Raw genomic sequence first — 16,120 nt, forward strand, 5'->3', positions numbered from 1 at the left:
ACAGAGCACGTAATGGGTGATTTTGTCTTTATGATTTCCATCCTATGAAGTGATTGTCTTTATAATCATAAGAAATTAAATGAGAAGTATGGATAAGTGAAGACTTGTGAGATACAAAGGAGCAATGAAGGGAGAGGTGCAGAGAGACAATATTATATAAAATTAGAGTGAGTTTAGGAGGTTTTGTATTCTGGGAGGCCAAAAACCAGAACAGGGCCTAGTTTCTGTTTCCTCTCAGGTCCCAATGTCAAAGGGCTACGTGTTGCTCAGGAAACCCTGCAGAGGAAACCCAAGTAGTTTCTTGGACTTCAGGCTCACCAAGGAGGGAATAAAGGATTGCTCAGAGGAGGTGTGTGCCTTAAGCTCTCAGCAGAGCAGGAGTGGGAGTGACCTTTGAGAAGAAATTCTGGGCATGAATGTATTCTGTCAGTGGGAGTGGGTTAGAAGCCAATGATTTCTTCTGTATTTCAGCCCATCCAGCAAGAATATCTCTGAGGTGAAAGAGATCGTGGACAAATTGCTGAAGGGATATGATGTCCGCCTCAGACCAGACTTTGGAGGTAATCCACATTTTTCTGTCTTTCGCTGGGCCCCAGGGTCCCCCACACAAGTCCTGTTCACTTTACCGATTCTAGTTGTAGGTAGGGTCATCTTCTAATCTCTATGGATTCCTCTTCCTCCTTCTTCAGTCCCTCAGACTCCACCATGATCCTCCAGTTTTGTCTGGTGGGAGGGAGCCAATCCTCCCTGATCCTGGAGGGCAGGTCAAATCTAAACTGCACCAAATGCCAGAGAGCCACTATCCTAAAAGGAGAGCTGGAGTGAAGGAGGGAAGATGGGGTAACAGGAGATGCCACTGGAGATGATTTGGAGAGGAAGATAGACATGAACTCAAGAGTCAGATATGAAGGGGACCATCCCAACCCCTCTGTCTCCCTCTTCCTCTCTCCTCCCCCATCTCACAACCCCCCGCCCCGCCCACCTCCTGTTTGGAAGAGCCAACTTTGCTGGATCCTCGGTAACTGATGGAAGATCTTGGCGTTAAGACTCTGGCTAAGTGCTGAGTTTTGGGGCCACCCTGAAGAGCTGGCTGAGAGTACCGCAGGAACGCCCGAAAGGGTAGAGTGGGATATCGGAGCTGACTCAGCTTCCTTCCAGGTCTGGAGCTCAGACAGCATTCACCACTCTGTTTCCCTGAACTTGGCAAGGAAAAAGATGATGGGGCACAGAGGGGCAGTCAAGATTTCAGTCAATTCTGCAAAGAAGCACGTATATTTTTTTTATGAACTGAAATGGGGATACACTTATCTGATAGTCAAAACTACTTTCTTTCCTGGTGGTTGTGGTTGAAAATGTGCTGGAACCTGAAGGGTTTCATGAAGGCTGAGCTATTTCCACCCAGAAGTCTGAATGAAGTCTGAATGAACCCTGAGAATCTCCAGACTATGAGTTCACTGTGGGCAGAGATGTGTCCGTTTGTTGTTACATTGTACTCTCCCAAGCACTTAGCACAGTGCTTTCCACACAGAAAGCACTCAGTGAATACGATTGAATGAATGAATGCCAGTCGGTAGGTACATGAGAATCCACAGAGAGGGTTTCTGGGCTTTGATGATATCCTGTGTGGCATCACTAGAGGGTGGAGTGAGAGGAAGGCAATGTAAAATACCTCACCCTGTCTAGGGAAAGGTGCAATGAAGAAAGATTTACCTTCCAGATCACAAGGCAATGCCTAAATATCTCTCAGTTAGTCTGTCACTAACCCAGACTTGATTCTGAGCAGTGGCTCAATAAGCTTCTGCTAGGCTGTATGTTTCTGGAGAGTAGGGTTCATGTCTACCAACTCTATTGTACTATCCCAAGCAGTTAGTACAATGCTGTAAACAAAGTAAATGCTTAACAAATACCACCAAATGATCACTTGTTTATACTGTCCTGTGATCCTTAATCTCATCCATGAAGGATTTTCCTGCCTGGACATTCTCTTTGTCAATCAGTGATGGAGGGTTTTCTGGTGCCTTATTGATTCACTGGGACTTAAATGTGTGAGTGAGGTGCAGAATCAGACTTTCAGAAAGCACCATATATTTCTACAAGTAGTTGCAGAGTAAGAAGTGGGCATGGTTCCTGCCCTCATGTGCTTATAATCTTATAGCATAAAACTTCATTCCTTCCCAGATTGTCCTCTCATAATTCATTTTTGGTCTTCACAATTCTCTCAGGTGCAAGGTTTGCTAGATTAAGGGCATAGATCATGTCTACTAAGTCTTTTTTCTCCCAAGCACTTAGTACAGTGTTTGGCACAGAGTTATGCTCAGTAGACTATTGATTAATTTGCTGCAGGTCCAAGTCAACACTTTCCTCGGATGTCTTCAACTCCCAGTCTGAATCAAGGTTTCTAGTCAATATTCAGTTCCAGTGAAGAGATTGCCGACAAACCTATGAAGCAGCTTGCCTACTGTGGAGCATAGGCCTGTGGTCAAAAGGATTGGGGTTTTAATCCCAGCTCCACCACTTGTCTGCTGCATGGCCTTGGGCAAACCACTTCACTTCTCTGTGCCTTAGTTACTTCATCTGTAAAATGGGGTTTAAGACTTTGAGCCTCATGAGGGATGTGGACTGAGTCCAACCTGATTAGCTTGCATTTACCCCAGTGCTTAGTACAGTGCCTGGCATATAATAAGTGCTTAATACAATAAAAAAACCCTCCAGGTTAATTTTTTTAGATGTTGCCCACTCGGTCCATTTAAATTATCAGCCCCAACTATAAAGCTAAAATTACAGGACTGGGTTTCATCTGAAATAATTGTGACTTTCACAGATGCAAGAGGCAGGAGATAAAAATGTGTGAAATTTTATTTTGTCAGACATTTTGGATTTGGAGCTGTTTGATTACTAGTTGAGGCTAAATGAGCTCATGTGCTCTCATCCCTTATTCCATCCCTCAGTCAGCTGGGGTAGGGTGATGTGAAGAGGTTTTCAGGAATTATGGGTTTTGAATGAGGAAAAGATGGGGGTTATCAAGATGGGTTGTGCACAAGAGGGTAAAAAGTGAGGTGAAGGAATGAGAGAGGATGGAGAAGTTAATTTTATTGGAACAAATGACATGGGAGGGAATGTAGAAAGAGATGAGAAAGAAGATAGAAGCAAAAGCTTAAAGAGAGGCACAAACCTTGAAAGCCTGGATGAAGAATGCCAAATTGATAAGAGAATCAATGAAAGGGGAGAGACAGACTTAGGGAGGTAAGCAGTATTTTAAAGAAAATGAATAAAGACCATTTCAGCAGAGGCATCTTGGATTGTTTGGCACGAAGAAACACTTGAGGCAGGTAGGCCAAGGAGCGTGAGGATAGAAATAGAGTTATGAATTGATTTAACTGTGGGTGTGGAGAAACAGTGAAGTCAAGAGAAGGAAGATCTGACTTTTATGAAAAGAAAAACAAGATGGGGATCAGAGAATGAGGGAAGTTGTGGAGGGAATTGCCAGAACATCATGTCAGTGAATATGAACACTTTTGAGGAACTCCTCAGCCTAGGTGAGATGGATGCTGAAAAGTCCATCTCAATTTTCAGCATTCCCTCAAAGGAGTCCAAAGAGACGAGACCTTCCAAAAACAGAGGGAAAGAGTAGGAAAATCCAATGGATTGCTCCAGGAGAGAAGGAGAGGTAAGGGAGAATGGAGAACTTCCTGGAGAAATGAGGAAATAGAGGCCCAAGAGAAGAAAAGACGTTCTAAGCAGGATTTAAAGAGCGACTCGAGGAGGGGAGCAAAATTCATTTTGCGTAGAGTAGGGAGGTCAAGTAGAAAGGAGGTGGAAAATTAGTTGGCTAGGACCCTATAAAAGTCTTTTGGAAATGGAGGAACAGAAGCCAAATTGGAGAAGGTTCAGGAGAGTGTTGGAAGAGTGTAGGCAGCATCATGTCAAGGAGCTTCAAGGAAGAGTGAGGACAGAAAGTGAAGGGGGACAGACGTTAAAAAATGGTATTTTTTGGATGACCGAGTGCTTGGACAAGGAGAGAATGATCATGAGAGAGGGGTAGAGAAAGAAACATAAAGCAAGAGTGGCTATCAGAAGTCAAACCATGAGGCTCAAGAGACCTATTTCATGAACTGGGGGAAGAAAGAAGGAGGGACAATCAAATTTGAGCCAGGAGAAGAGATTGTAATACTGGCTCTGCCACTGGTCCCCTCTGTGACTTTGGGCAAGTCACTTCACTTCTCTAAGCCTCAGTTACCTCATCAGTAAAATAGGGATTAAGACTGTGAGCCCCATATGGGACAGTCTGATAACCTTTTACCTACCCCAGTGCTTAGAACAATGCTTGGCACATAGTAAGAGCTTAACAAATACCATCATTATTATTTTATTATTATAGAAGGCAGAATATGAAAGGGAAAGATGGCAAAACAAAATGCAAAATATCCTTTTCGGCAGTCAAGGTGAGGGGAAAGCCACTTTAGGGTTTCTTGTGAAAAGGTGGCAGGATTGAGTTAGAACTAGTGTAACAGGTCGAAGACTTCTTTTGCAAGGAGTGAGGGACCTTTTCCCCTCTCAGGGCCGCACCAGTTTCCAGTATTGGAAACTCTATCAGTCTTGACTACAGGAGGGAGAGTCAAGCAGAGGCAAACCCATTCCATTCCCAGCTTGGCCAGTGGCTAGTGAGAAGAAAGTAATCTGCTGCAAGTCAAAACTCACATGTTCTGGGCAGCAGAGGCATGGGAGAGAGTAGGGTGCAGAGACTCGAGTTTACTGTGCGGAAGGAGGTAATGGTAAACCAGTTCCATATTTTTACCATAGATTCCAGAATGATTGAAGATGGAGCTGGGACGTTCTAGGAGAGATGTGTCCATGGCATCACTATGGGTCAGAGACGACTTGAAAGCATAAGACAGTTCAATTCCTTTGAATTGGAAAGTTGAAGTGGAGAAAACCCATTTAGTCAAGGCTAGATAGGAACTGGCAAGACAATGATGGGAGCAAATCGGGATGGGTGGAAATGGATGAAGAGAAGAACAGAGGAGTGCAGAGTAGAGAGTACAAAAGACAGAATAGAGTGAAAGTAATTGGAGTTCATAAGGTGAGATATGGAGGGAGATGAGGAAGGATGATAGAAAATATAACAACCAAAAAATCATGGGTCAAAGAAGAAAGGGTAGGATGATCCAGAGGGAGAAGAAGAGAGTAGGATTAGATGGCTGAAGAGAACTAGAGGAGAGAGGATGGAAGAGGAGAGCCACACTGGAAGTGGGGGAGGGAGTCGATAGGAAGAAAAACAGGTGAGTCAACCGGGTGAGTTCTGTGGGTGTTCTGAAACAGTGAAGGAAGCTTCTCCTGACAGCATCAGGGCACTAGTCCTTTAAACACCAGGTGAGTGGGCAGCTATATGTGGAGGGAACAGGGAAGAGGTGCCCAGGCAGGGGATAGGAATGAGTGGAAATTTTCTTGTCCCTCTCAAGATCTTACTGCAGCATTTTCTGCATCCTGCCCAGCCTTCTTTTCCAAACATGATGCAAACACTCTCAAGACTTCTCTTTCAGCCCTTCGAACTGACCCACCATGCAAGCCCTCTATTTTGTCTACACCTCAGTGGGACACAGTAGTAGTTCCCCCAGTTCTGATAATGCCAACGACCCCCTGTCCCAGGTATACGGACACCAACCCTAGCCTCCAAAATATCCATCCTACAAGTGAAATTAGGGCAGCGTACAGATGCCACGCGCCCTCCTGTCTGGGACCAAAAGGAAACCAGACTGGGCCAAAAAGAAGTCAGCCAACTAGCAGGACTAAGTTCAATGTAATAACACGTAACCCCTTTGTGGGTATTTTACCCCCTTGATAATTGGAGTGTACTTGTTATAAGTCAATCACTCTTGACTTCCTAGAAAGGAGAGCAGAAGGAGGCAACAGAGGGGCACACTGACAATTGTAAATGAGGGTAGGGAGTTCTGGTAAACAGTTTTGCGGACCTGAACATATTTTGAACACCTCTTCGAGGTAGAGTTGGAATAGTTGAGATGGTTCTACCTATAGATACCAATGCCATCCCAAACATATTATACTTCAAACAAAGGATAAGCTCCCTTAGCTGCTAAATATGGAAGGACATTCCAGGTATCATCTCTGTCTAAGCTATCATCGTGGTTTGGTACCCCAAGTGTCCTATTGAGAAGTGGTGTGACATAGTCAAAAGGGCACAAGCCTGGGAATCAGGGAACCTGGGCTCTAATCCCGGCTTTGCCACTTGCCTTCAGTGTGACCTTGGGCTGCTCACAACTTTTCTGAGCCTCAGTTTCCTAATCTGCAAAATGGGCACTCAATGCTTCTTCTCCCTCCTACTTAGACTGTGGGCCTCTTGCAGGACAGGGCCTGGAGCCCAACCTGATTAGCTTGGTGAACTTGGTTAACTTGGTTGATTGCCTATCAACCTTTGCATGAAACAAAAATTCCTCACTCTTGGCTATAAAGCTCTCCTTCACCTTACCCCCTCCTACCTCACCTCCCTTCTCTCTTTCTACTGCCCACCCCATACAATTCACTCCTCTGCCACTCACCTCCTCATGGTCCCCGGTTCATCCCTGTCCCGCCATCGACCCCTGTCCCACATCCTACCGCTGACCTGGAATGCCCTCCCTCCTCACATCTGCCAAACTAACTCCCTTCCCCTCTTCAAAGCCCTACTGAGAGCTCACCTCCTCCAGGAGGCATTCCCAGACTGAGCCCCCCATTTCCCTCTGCTGCACCTCCCCTCCTCCTGCCTTCTGCTCTTCCCCCCTTCCCCTCCCCTCAGCACTGTGCATATTTGTATATATTATTTATTACCCTATTTATTTTGTTAATGAGGTGTATATCTCCATGATTCTGTTTATCTCGATGATGATCTGTTTTGTTCTGTTTTGCTTTGTTGTCTGTCTCCCCCGTTTAGACTGTGAGCCCGTTACTGGGCAGGGATCATCTCTATCTGTTGCCAAATTGTACATTCCAAGCACTTAGTAGAGTGCTCTGCACATAGTAAGCACTCAATACTACTGAGTGAATGAACTTATATCTATCTCAGCACTTAGAACAGTGCTTGACACATTGTAAGTGCTTAACATATGCCATTGTTGTTATTTTTTATCATCATACTAGCTTTCATTCATGCTCCCAAACCAGGGTAAACCTCTTTCTTGGAAGAGGGAGAAGGGAAAAGGGTGGGGAGAAGAGAAGGATATGCCACTTGCCTGGGTAAATTCATGCCTATTCCAGTTACAGGTGGAGCAGAGTGGAATTTCTCATCCACCGGACAAGTTTTGTCTACATTCCCAGAGCCTTTGGCATCCTAAAAGGATGTACTATCTACACTCCGTCTAGCTCCCTGGGGAACTATGCTGTTGCAGTGCTCTTTCACTGATGTAAATGCATTTATTAGTTTGGAAGGGGACAGGAATGTGATCTGCATTATTGCAGCCTAAAAACATAATCTGACCTGTATTATTTCCAGAATTCCAGCCAGAGAAATTTACCTACCCAAAATATTCAGGTAATTCAGATCAGGGTGAATTGTCCAGATATTGTATATATATGGACCCTACCTCAGTCTCCAGATAAGTGGAGTCTATTTGTATTTACTTATATGCCAACATCAGTTGAATCCTTTGGAAAGCCAAAATTTCACACATGCAAATAGACTAAGCCAGTTGATAATAAATGACTCACCATGTCAAGAACAGCTTCCAGTGGACACAAGAATGTTGCGTTCCTCCAGTTCGGTAGCGGTGTTCTCCTTGCCTCAGCCCCTAGTTCTTCGCATTCTTTCTCCTTTTCCCAGGAGTCTTTCTATTCCCTTTCCCATTTGTTTCCTGGACTCTCTGTTCTATTCGTATGACTCTTGAGTTTATTTACATCTTCTCTCCAGCCCATCTCCATTGGCGTCTCCTGTTACCCCATCTTCCCTCCTTCATGCCACCCTCCTATTTCAGGGTAGTGACTCTCAGGCAGAATGGGGAATAGAGAAGTTTAGATTTAATCTGCCCTCTAGGACCATGGGGGACCCATCCCCTTCCACCAGACAGAAGTGAAGGATCATGGTGGAGTCTGAGGAGACTGGAGCAGAAGCTTAAAAAAAATGCATCCTTAGCCTTTTCTGGGAAGGAAGGAAATAGATCAATCGATCATATTTATTGAGTGCTTACTGTGAACAGGACAGTGAACTAAGGACTTGGGAGAATACAACACAACAACATGACAGACACACTCCCTAAATATGCTCCTCCTGAGGCCTTCCGGTTTTGATTCATTCACCATCTTTAGTGCGCTATCGGCAAAAATCCTCCAGCACATTAGTTTCTCTCCTAAACTTCTCTGTTTTCTCTATCCTATGTGCCTCCCCCTAATCTCACTATCTTCCTTTCTGGTACGATTTCAGTCATTAAAGGACTGCGTAGACATCTCACAGACTAAACCAAGAACCCTTCATTCCCCACCCCCACCTCTTTTTGCTGGCCCAATTTTTTCTTCTGCCTACTGCATCAGCCTCCTTTCTGTCTTCCTTGCCTCCAGTCCATACTTCATTCTGCTGCTCAGAACATTTATCTAAAAAAGACATTCAGTCCATGTCTCCCACTCCTCAAGAATCTCCAGTGGTTGCATATCGAACAGTGCTCTGTACACAGTAAGCGCTCAATAAATATGATTGAATGAAATATGTTTGAATGAAACAGCAACTCCTCACCGTCGGCTCTAAATCACTCGGTCGGCTTGCCCTTTCCTACACTACTTTGCTTATTTCCTACTGCAACCCAGCCCCTTTCCTACATTCTCCCTCTGACCTGGCACTCCCTCCCCACCTTCAAAGCTTTATTAAATATCACATCTCCTCCAAGAGGCCTTACCCAGTTAAGCTGTCTTTTCTCCTACTCACTCTCCCTTCTGCATCATCTTTGCACTTGGTTATGTACCCTTTGAGCACTTGACATTTCACCCCACCTTTAACCCCATAGCACTTGTATACCCATCCATAATTTATTTATATTAATGTCTGGTTCCCCTTCTAGTCTGTGAGGAGGGAATGCATCTACCAAATGTGTTGTATTTTACTCTCCCAAGTGCTTAGTTCAGTGCTCCAATACCATTCATCCTGCTTTTATCTTGCCCCTTTTCTTGTGGAGGTTTGGGGGTCCACATTTGTCTATTTTGGTGGGGGGAGCGTAAAAGGAAGAGGGATGAAAGGAAACAGATGGAAGGGTTGGACCTGGCTCAGCGCCTCCGAGTAGCCTCAGAGCACCAGACAATAGACAGGCAACCCAATTGGCTGAAGCCAGCCCCATCTCCTTCATACTTCCACAGGTGTGAAATATAGAGCCATTTCCCATTGGATATCTGGGACTCACCTGGTCCTGGGAATATCAGATGACCCATCCCAGTCCCCCTTATTGCTTTCTCCCTTCCCCCACTCACATGGCTCCCCCTTGCTTCCTGGCCTTCTCTGAAATGGAACAAACACTCCAGCTAATACTAAAAAGAGGACAGGCCTGTTGGGGATTGCCGTTCACTTTTTAATTTTGAGATGCCTCGTTAGCTTTGGGCCGAGCTCAGCGCCTGTGTGGAGCCTCCATCAGCCGCCCACCTCCTCTCCCCAGCCCTCCGGTCCTCCCTCCCTCCTGTTCTCCCAGCTCCGCCAAGAATCAGGCTGGTTGAGGAGTTGGTTTTCCAGGACCATCCCATGGCCAAAGGAGGAGTGAAATGTGTCCCAAGCCAGCTGTCAGGGCTGGGCCCCTGCCATGCCTCCCAAATCTCCTTCTGATTCCTTGGACAATGTCCATCCCTGGAACCCAAGGGGCAGCAGTGGCATAAGTTCCTCTGGGCATATAGGGATACACCAAGGGATGAAAGCTTCTCACTTAGGGTATAAGCTTAACAAGTAAGTCACCACCAGCCTAGCCCTACCCCTACAACTGTGATGTTCCCCCGTGAGAATGTCAGCTCTGGGAAGTACAGTGTAGTTAGTATTGAGTACTTACTGTGTGCAGACCACTGTGCTGAGGGTTGGAAGAGAATTCACAGATGAGAACTAGAGAGTGTCCCTGCCCCTTGGGGACTCGTAATCTAAGAGCACGTAAGCTCATTCTATTGCATTCTCTCAGCCACCTAGTACAGTGCTCCATATACAGGACATGCTCAGTAAGTACTATTGAAGTCAACACAACAGAGTGGGAGAGGGCAGGGCACATGAGTGACCAAGAACAGCCAGGTGGAGCCGAGGGTCAAATAAGAGGCAGAGGTGTGAGTTGGTTGTTTGAATCAACTTTTTCAGAGGTGGGAGTCAACCATTTGGCCAACTGCCCTAATTTCCCCTTCTGTAAAGTGGGGATTTAATACCTGCTCTCCCTTCCTATTAAACTGTGAGCCCCACGTAGGACAAGGACTATGTCCAGCCTGATTATTTTGCATTTACCCAAACAGTATAGTGCTTGGCACACAATAATAATTAAATAAATACCATCATTACTTGGGAACATACTAAGTGGACAGACTCCTCAAAAGAAAGAAAGCTCTAACATCCCATTCCACTCTCCCATATTCAATCTTCTCCATATTTAACCATCCCAATCCTTCCCATTTCTTTGGTACTGAGCAGAAGGGAATGCAGTAGATCTGAAGCCTGATGCAGTGGCTTTTAGTGCTGCTCACAGGGGAACCTGCAGGCCAGCTTGAAGAAGCATGAGCTGAAAGAGGGTGAGAGGGTGTGGGAGTCAGGGAGGAGGAGAGAAAGAGGAATCTTGGTTGGAGCTTGTTTTTAGTTCATGCTAGTAGCTCTAGCTTCCAGAAGAATTAACTCCAAAGAAAGAGAAAGCAACCTAAGAAGGTATTGCCCCAGGTTAAATAACAAAATTCAGGGAATGTTCAGAGGGGCATGTCTAAGTGCTGTGACTCAGCTACTCTGTACTGGTGCACTTAGGCAACAAACTTTAAAATACTTGAAGGCAAATGGCCCTGCTTGGAAGGAAACAAAGACGAAACTAGGAATGTTTCCCTGTGCTTGAATCCTGAGGATGCTGTGGAAGAGCTAGCTGGAAGTGCCTGGGAGCATAATTTCCCTTTCGAGGGTAGGCCAAAAGCAAGAGGGGAGGCCTGATGGGGAGAGGGGAAGGTTGGAAGGAGCAGATAAGCTTCATGCAACTTGACAATCCGAAAGAATTTTGAGAACCAGTTAGGTCTTTTCTGCTCCAGTCAGAATCCAGTCTGAAAAGTCTAATGTAATGAAAATTCCTACATTATGCACCACTCTTCCCCATCGTAGCCGGGAAGCCATGGTGCCATCATTTCTTACCTCCCTCCTGAAATCAGCAGCTTCTCTAACTGTGGGCCAGGGGATGATCTGTTGGCTGATTTTCTCACACAAACCCAAGCAAAGCTCCTGGGCTTCCTGATGAGCTTCACAGGTGCATCCCCTCTACACACAATTGCTTTCATCCTATAGCCTTCTCTCCCTCCGGCAATCTCGCTGGGGAGAACTCCCTCTATCCCTAAAGAGGTGGATTGTTGGCTCATTCCCCTCCTACTCTCCCATTTTAATTTGTCCCCTCAACCCATTCAGGTATGCCAGCAGCTTCTAGAAGGAGTTCAGCTGGGAACTAAATACGGACAACCCCCCTCTCCCACTCTCCTCCTTCATGGGAGGAGTGAAACACCTGAGCCAGAATGCTGTAGGACCTGATCACTGCTGATGTATCAATTGCTGCAGTCACAACTTTGCAGCTGGTTTATTGCTGGTCAAGGGGCTGAGCTGAAGACTGGGTTTCCTTGTTAGGTAAAAGGCAATGCAGTAAGAGAAAAACAGCAGGAGTAGAAATAGGATGGGGATATGGCAGGACTGGAAAGGAGAAAGGGATTTAAAAAGGAAAGGACAAGGGGTGAAGAAAAGGAGGCAAGGAGGATTGAAGCCAACAAGAGAAGGAATGAAAAAAGGGAAAAGAGAAAAATTCAAAGGAAAGGAAAACAAAAGATACCCTGAAGAATCTGGCTATTGGAAAATGCTTCAATTTTCCCTGTTTCTTTTACTTAAAATCAATCTAAAATAACCCCCAATTACATAGATGCATTTAGATACTTTAGAGCAAACCATTTCCCAGCCTGATTTCAGGTGATTTACTTCCCATGTCACCTGGGATGATTGCAAACGCTGGGTTTGGAGTCTGTGGTCTGTGGCCAGCCCCAATTCCACAAGCAAAACTGGAGTGGAGTGATGCAGAATGGGAGACTTTTTAAAATGGTATTTGTTAAGCATTTACTATACCAGGCACTGTACCAAGTGCTGGGGTAGATACAAGATAATTGGGTTGGACTCAGCCCCTGTCCCACATAGGGTTCAAAGTCATAATCACAATTTTACAGATGAAGTCATTGAGGCACAAAAAAGTGAAGTGACTCCCCCAAGGTCACACAGCAGACAAGTGTCAGAGCCGGGATTAAAATCTAGGTCCTCTGACACTCAAGCCTATGCTCTTTCCACTAGGCAACACTGTTTCTCACGGGAGAGTGGTGCTCCTACAGGAAATCGTATGAGGATTGTGTGGCGACTCATCTCTCACCCCCCTACATTGGCTGTTGGAGGGGTGAGGGGTGGGGAGGAAGCTTCCTTTTGCAACTACATTCCCCCCCCCCCGACTTGCCACCATTTAAAAAGAAAATCACACTGTTCTTTCTCTCTCTCTATCATTTTTTTAAACAAGAGTAGGACTGTAGCCTTAGTGATCTGGCCACATTCCAGTTTGATAATTACATGCTGCTTCTCTAAAATCCCCCCGCAGGTTCAATTAGATACAATTCTCTTCCTCACTTCCTGTCCTAGCTGAGGTGGAAGGGGCTAGGTGACTGTTAAACAGTTGCTGGGTGCCAACTCAGCAGGGACTGCCCTTTAGCAGAGGGAAAAGCGGGTCCAAATGAGAATCCTTTTAGGTGCACGTATGAATGTTTCTGCCGAAGGGGGTCTGGGATGCCTGAGTCTACAAACTATGGGTTCCAGAGGTCATGGTCTGTTGCTTGTAATTGGAAATAGAAGCCAGCTTGTAACTTTAACTGATAAGAGTACTGGGCTCCCTTATCACTGTGTTATATTTTTCTTCCCAATACCTTAGAGGGCTTCTTGGATTTCACATCATTTATCCTTATTGATTTTAATTTAATCAAAGGTTTTTCCAGGGTCATACAAAACTGATGCATGTTTTTAAAACAACTTCTTTAAAGCAAAAGATATCCTACTTTTCTTATTTATGAATTATTAAAAAAAGACTTTAACATATGCTATCCATTTATCTTTCTTTCTCCCCATGGGAACATTGTCTCAGTTTACTTTGAAGAATAACTATGAGGCCCCTAGAGGAGAATTGGCCTGCCCAAGGTCACACGGAAGGTTGGTGACATAGCTAGGATCTGTACACATCTCGTGATTCCAGACCAGAATTCTATTCACTGGGCCTCGAAGTACTTCATAATGTATAGAATTTTATTTATGGAATGTATGTGTTTGCCAAGTTTTAGTTTTGCAGATCGTGAAATGCTGGGACAGGTCATCAATAAAACAAGTGCAGTCTTCTTTGGAGATCTTTATGAATAAGTTATCTAGACTCTAAGCTCCTTGTGGGCAGGGATTGTGTTTACCAAGTCTATTGTATTGTCTTCTCCCAATAACTTATTATAGTGATCAGCATACAGTAAGTGCTCAAGAAATATCATTGATTGATTGATTTTCTAGCTGCCCTGAAGGGAAGGTGTGGGTGGAATTCTTTCAGAGAGAGTGAATGGACCAAGTGGCATTTCAACAGCAACCAGTCCTGATTTATGGTATTTAAAATACGGTATTTTTTAAAAAACATTAAGGCCAGAAAACCTGAACAACACAGTAAGTCAGTGACAGTCTGTATTTAGTGTACATAAGCCACCCAACACTATATTTAGAGCAAGGTGTATAGATTCTCAGGAGCTTCCAATCTATGAGGGAAGAAATGACAAGACAGGCATTACATTTACACAAATACGTACATATAGATTCAGTATTTTTAAGCATGCATAGAAAGGATGGAGGGAGTCATGGACTACTGGCAAGCTAGAGAATGCACAGGAGTACCTCTGTGGGCAGAGACATATCTACCAAATCTGTATTCTCCTAAGCACTTAGTACGGTGCTCTGCACGCAGTAAGTGCTCAATAAATACTATTGATTGATTGACTAGAGTGTAAGCCCATCTCTAGACTGTAAACTTGTTATGGGCAGGGAATGTGTCCTCTAGTTAATGATAATAATAATTATGGTATTTGTCAAGTGCTAACTATGTGCCAAGCACTGTTCTAAGATCTGGGGTAGATACAAGGTAATCAGGTTGGACACTGTTCCTGTTCCACATGAGGCTCACACTCTTAATCCCCATTTTACAGATGAGGTAACTGAGGGACAGAGAAGTTAAGTGACATACCCAAGGTCACCTAGCAGACAAGTGGCTGAGCTGGGATTAGAACCCACCATCTCTGACTCCCAAGCCTGTGCTCTTGCCACTAATAATAATAATAATTATGGTATTTGTTAAGTGCTTATTATGTGCCAAACACTGTTCTAAACACTGGGATAGATACAGGAAATCAGATTGTCTCTCGTGGGGCTCACATTTTTAATCCCCATTTTACAGATGAGGTAACTGAGGCACAGAGAAGTGAAGTGACTTACCCAAGGTCACACAGCAGACAAGTGGGATTAGAACCCACATCCTCTGACTTCCAAGCCTGCGCTCTTTCCACTAAGCCATGCTGCTTCCTATTTCCCAAATATTTAGCAAAGTGCTCTGCACATATTAAATGCTCAGTAAATACCATTGATTGGTTGATTAGAGAACGTGTCCTGGAGGAGGTAGGTCATTATTATTATTATTATCATGGTATTAATTAAGCACTTACTATGTGTCAAGCACTCTTCTAAGCACTGGGATAGATTTAAATTAATCAGATTGCACACAGTACCTGTCCCACTTGGGGCTCACAGTCTAAGTAGGAGGGAGAATGGGAATTTAATTCTTATTTTGCAGTTGAGGAAACTGAGGCAAAGAGGAATTAAGTGACTTGCCCATGGTCACCCAGCAAGCAATTGGCAGAGCTGGGAATAGAATCTAGGATCTCTGACTCCCAGGTCTGTGGTCTTCCCAATAGGACAAAGAGGTTGATGGGTTAATTTTTTTTTCCTTAATGGTATTTGTAGGTTCTTACTATGTGTCCATTACCATTTTAGGCCCCGAGTGGATACAAAGTAATCAGGTTGGACCTAATCCATATCCCACATGGGACTCACATTTTTAATCCCCATTTTATAGGCGAGGTTACTGAGGCACAGAGAAGTTAAGTAACTTGTGAAAGGTCACACCGCAGAAATGTTAGAACCCAGATCCCTCTGACTTCCAGGCCTGTACTCTATCTACTAGGCCTTGCAGCTCCTCTGAGACTCTTTTGTGATTAAGGATGCTTATTACAGGGCTCTGCATTCAGTAAATGCTCAATAAATACCATTGATTGATTAAGGGACAGGCTAAATAAAGGATAAGTGGGAGCGAGAAGACTAAAGGAATAAAAAAAAAGCAAAAGTCTTTCTTTTACTGCTTCATGAGCTATTATTGGCCCAAAGCAGAGCACAAAAGAGTCTCTGTAAGTCTACATTATGATGCCTACGGGGAAATGAAAAGTTTTATTTCTCAAATGCCCCTAAAGGAAAGTAACACAGTTTTCAGGAGTCTTTCGAGCTACTCGTGAAACTTTTCAAACCCCTACCAATCGTCACTACTGTCCCACTACAATTCCACCCGCACACGTTGCTCCTCTAATACCTACTTAGTGTGCTCCGCTCACTTCTCTCTTACCTCTGACCCTTGCTTAACATCTCAGTTGTGCCGTGAACTCCCTCCCTCTTCACATCGGATAGCTCACCACTTTTCTTATCTTCAAAGCCCTATTACAAGTACATCTCCTCCAGAAAGCCTTCTCTGACTAACCTCTCACCTTCCCATCCTGCATCACCTATGCTCAAATCCGAATCCCTAAAGCTTTTACTCACCCCCAACCCCCGCACCCCTGCAGCACTTACGTGCATATCCTTATACTC

The 16,120-nt window shown here is 44.6% G+C and overlaps 1 protein-coding gene and 1 long non-coding RNA gene across 11 annotated transcripts in view; one reads left to right on the forward strand and one right to left on the reverse strand.

The window, feature by feature from the left end:
- Window positions 1-16,120, reverse strand: part of LOC120638447 — a 99,987-nt gene that overhangs the window by 80,589 nt on the left and 3,278 nt on the right. Inside the window, exon 1 of one of the 9 annotated variants that reach the window (XR_005660116.1) lies at window positions 7,699-8,028. The exons of the other annotated variants lie outside the window; for them this stretch is intronic. This is a non-coding gene — a long non-coding RNA (uncharacterized LOC120638447). Of the gene's footprint in view, window positions 1-7,698; window positions 8,029-16,120 lie in introns of those variants that run through there. 9 annotated transcript variants of the gene reach the window in all.
- LOC100083721 (gamma-aminobutyric acid receptor subunit beta-4) overlaps window positions 1-16,120 on the forward strand; it is a 131,603-nt gene that overhangs the window by 3,546 nt on the left and 111,937 nt on the right. For both annotated transcript variants that reach the window (XM_029067648.2, XM_029067649.2), the window contains exon 2: window positions 472-560. In XM_029067648.2, the coding sequence (XP_028923481.1) occupies window positions 472-560 (89 nt within the window). The remainder of the gene's footprint in view (window positions 1-471; window positions 561-16,120) is intronic.

This window comes from Ornithorhynchus anatinus, chromosome 6, assembly GCF_004115215.2.
Source record: "Ornithorhynchus anatinus isolate Pmale09 chromosome 6, mOrnAna1.pri.v4, whole genome shotgun sequence".
In the NCBI taxonomy this organism is placed as follows: Eukaryota; Metazoa; Chordata; class Mammalia; order Monotremata; family Ornithorhynchidae; genus Ornithorhynchus; species Ornithorhynchus anatinus.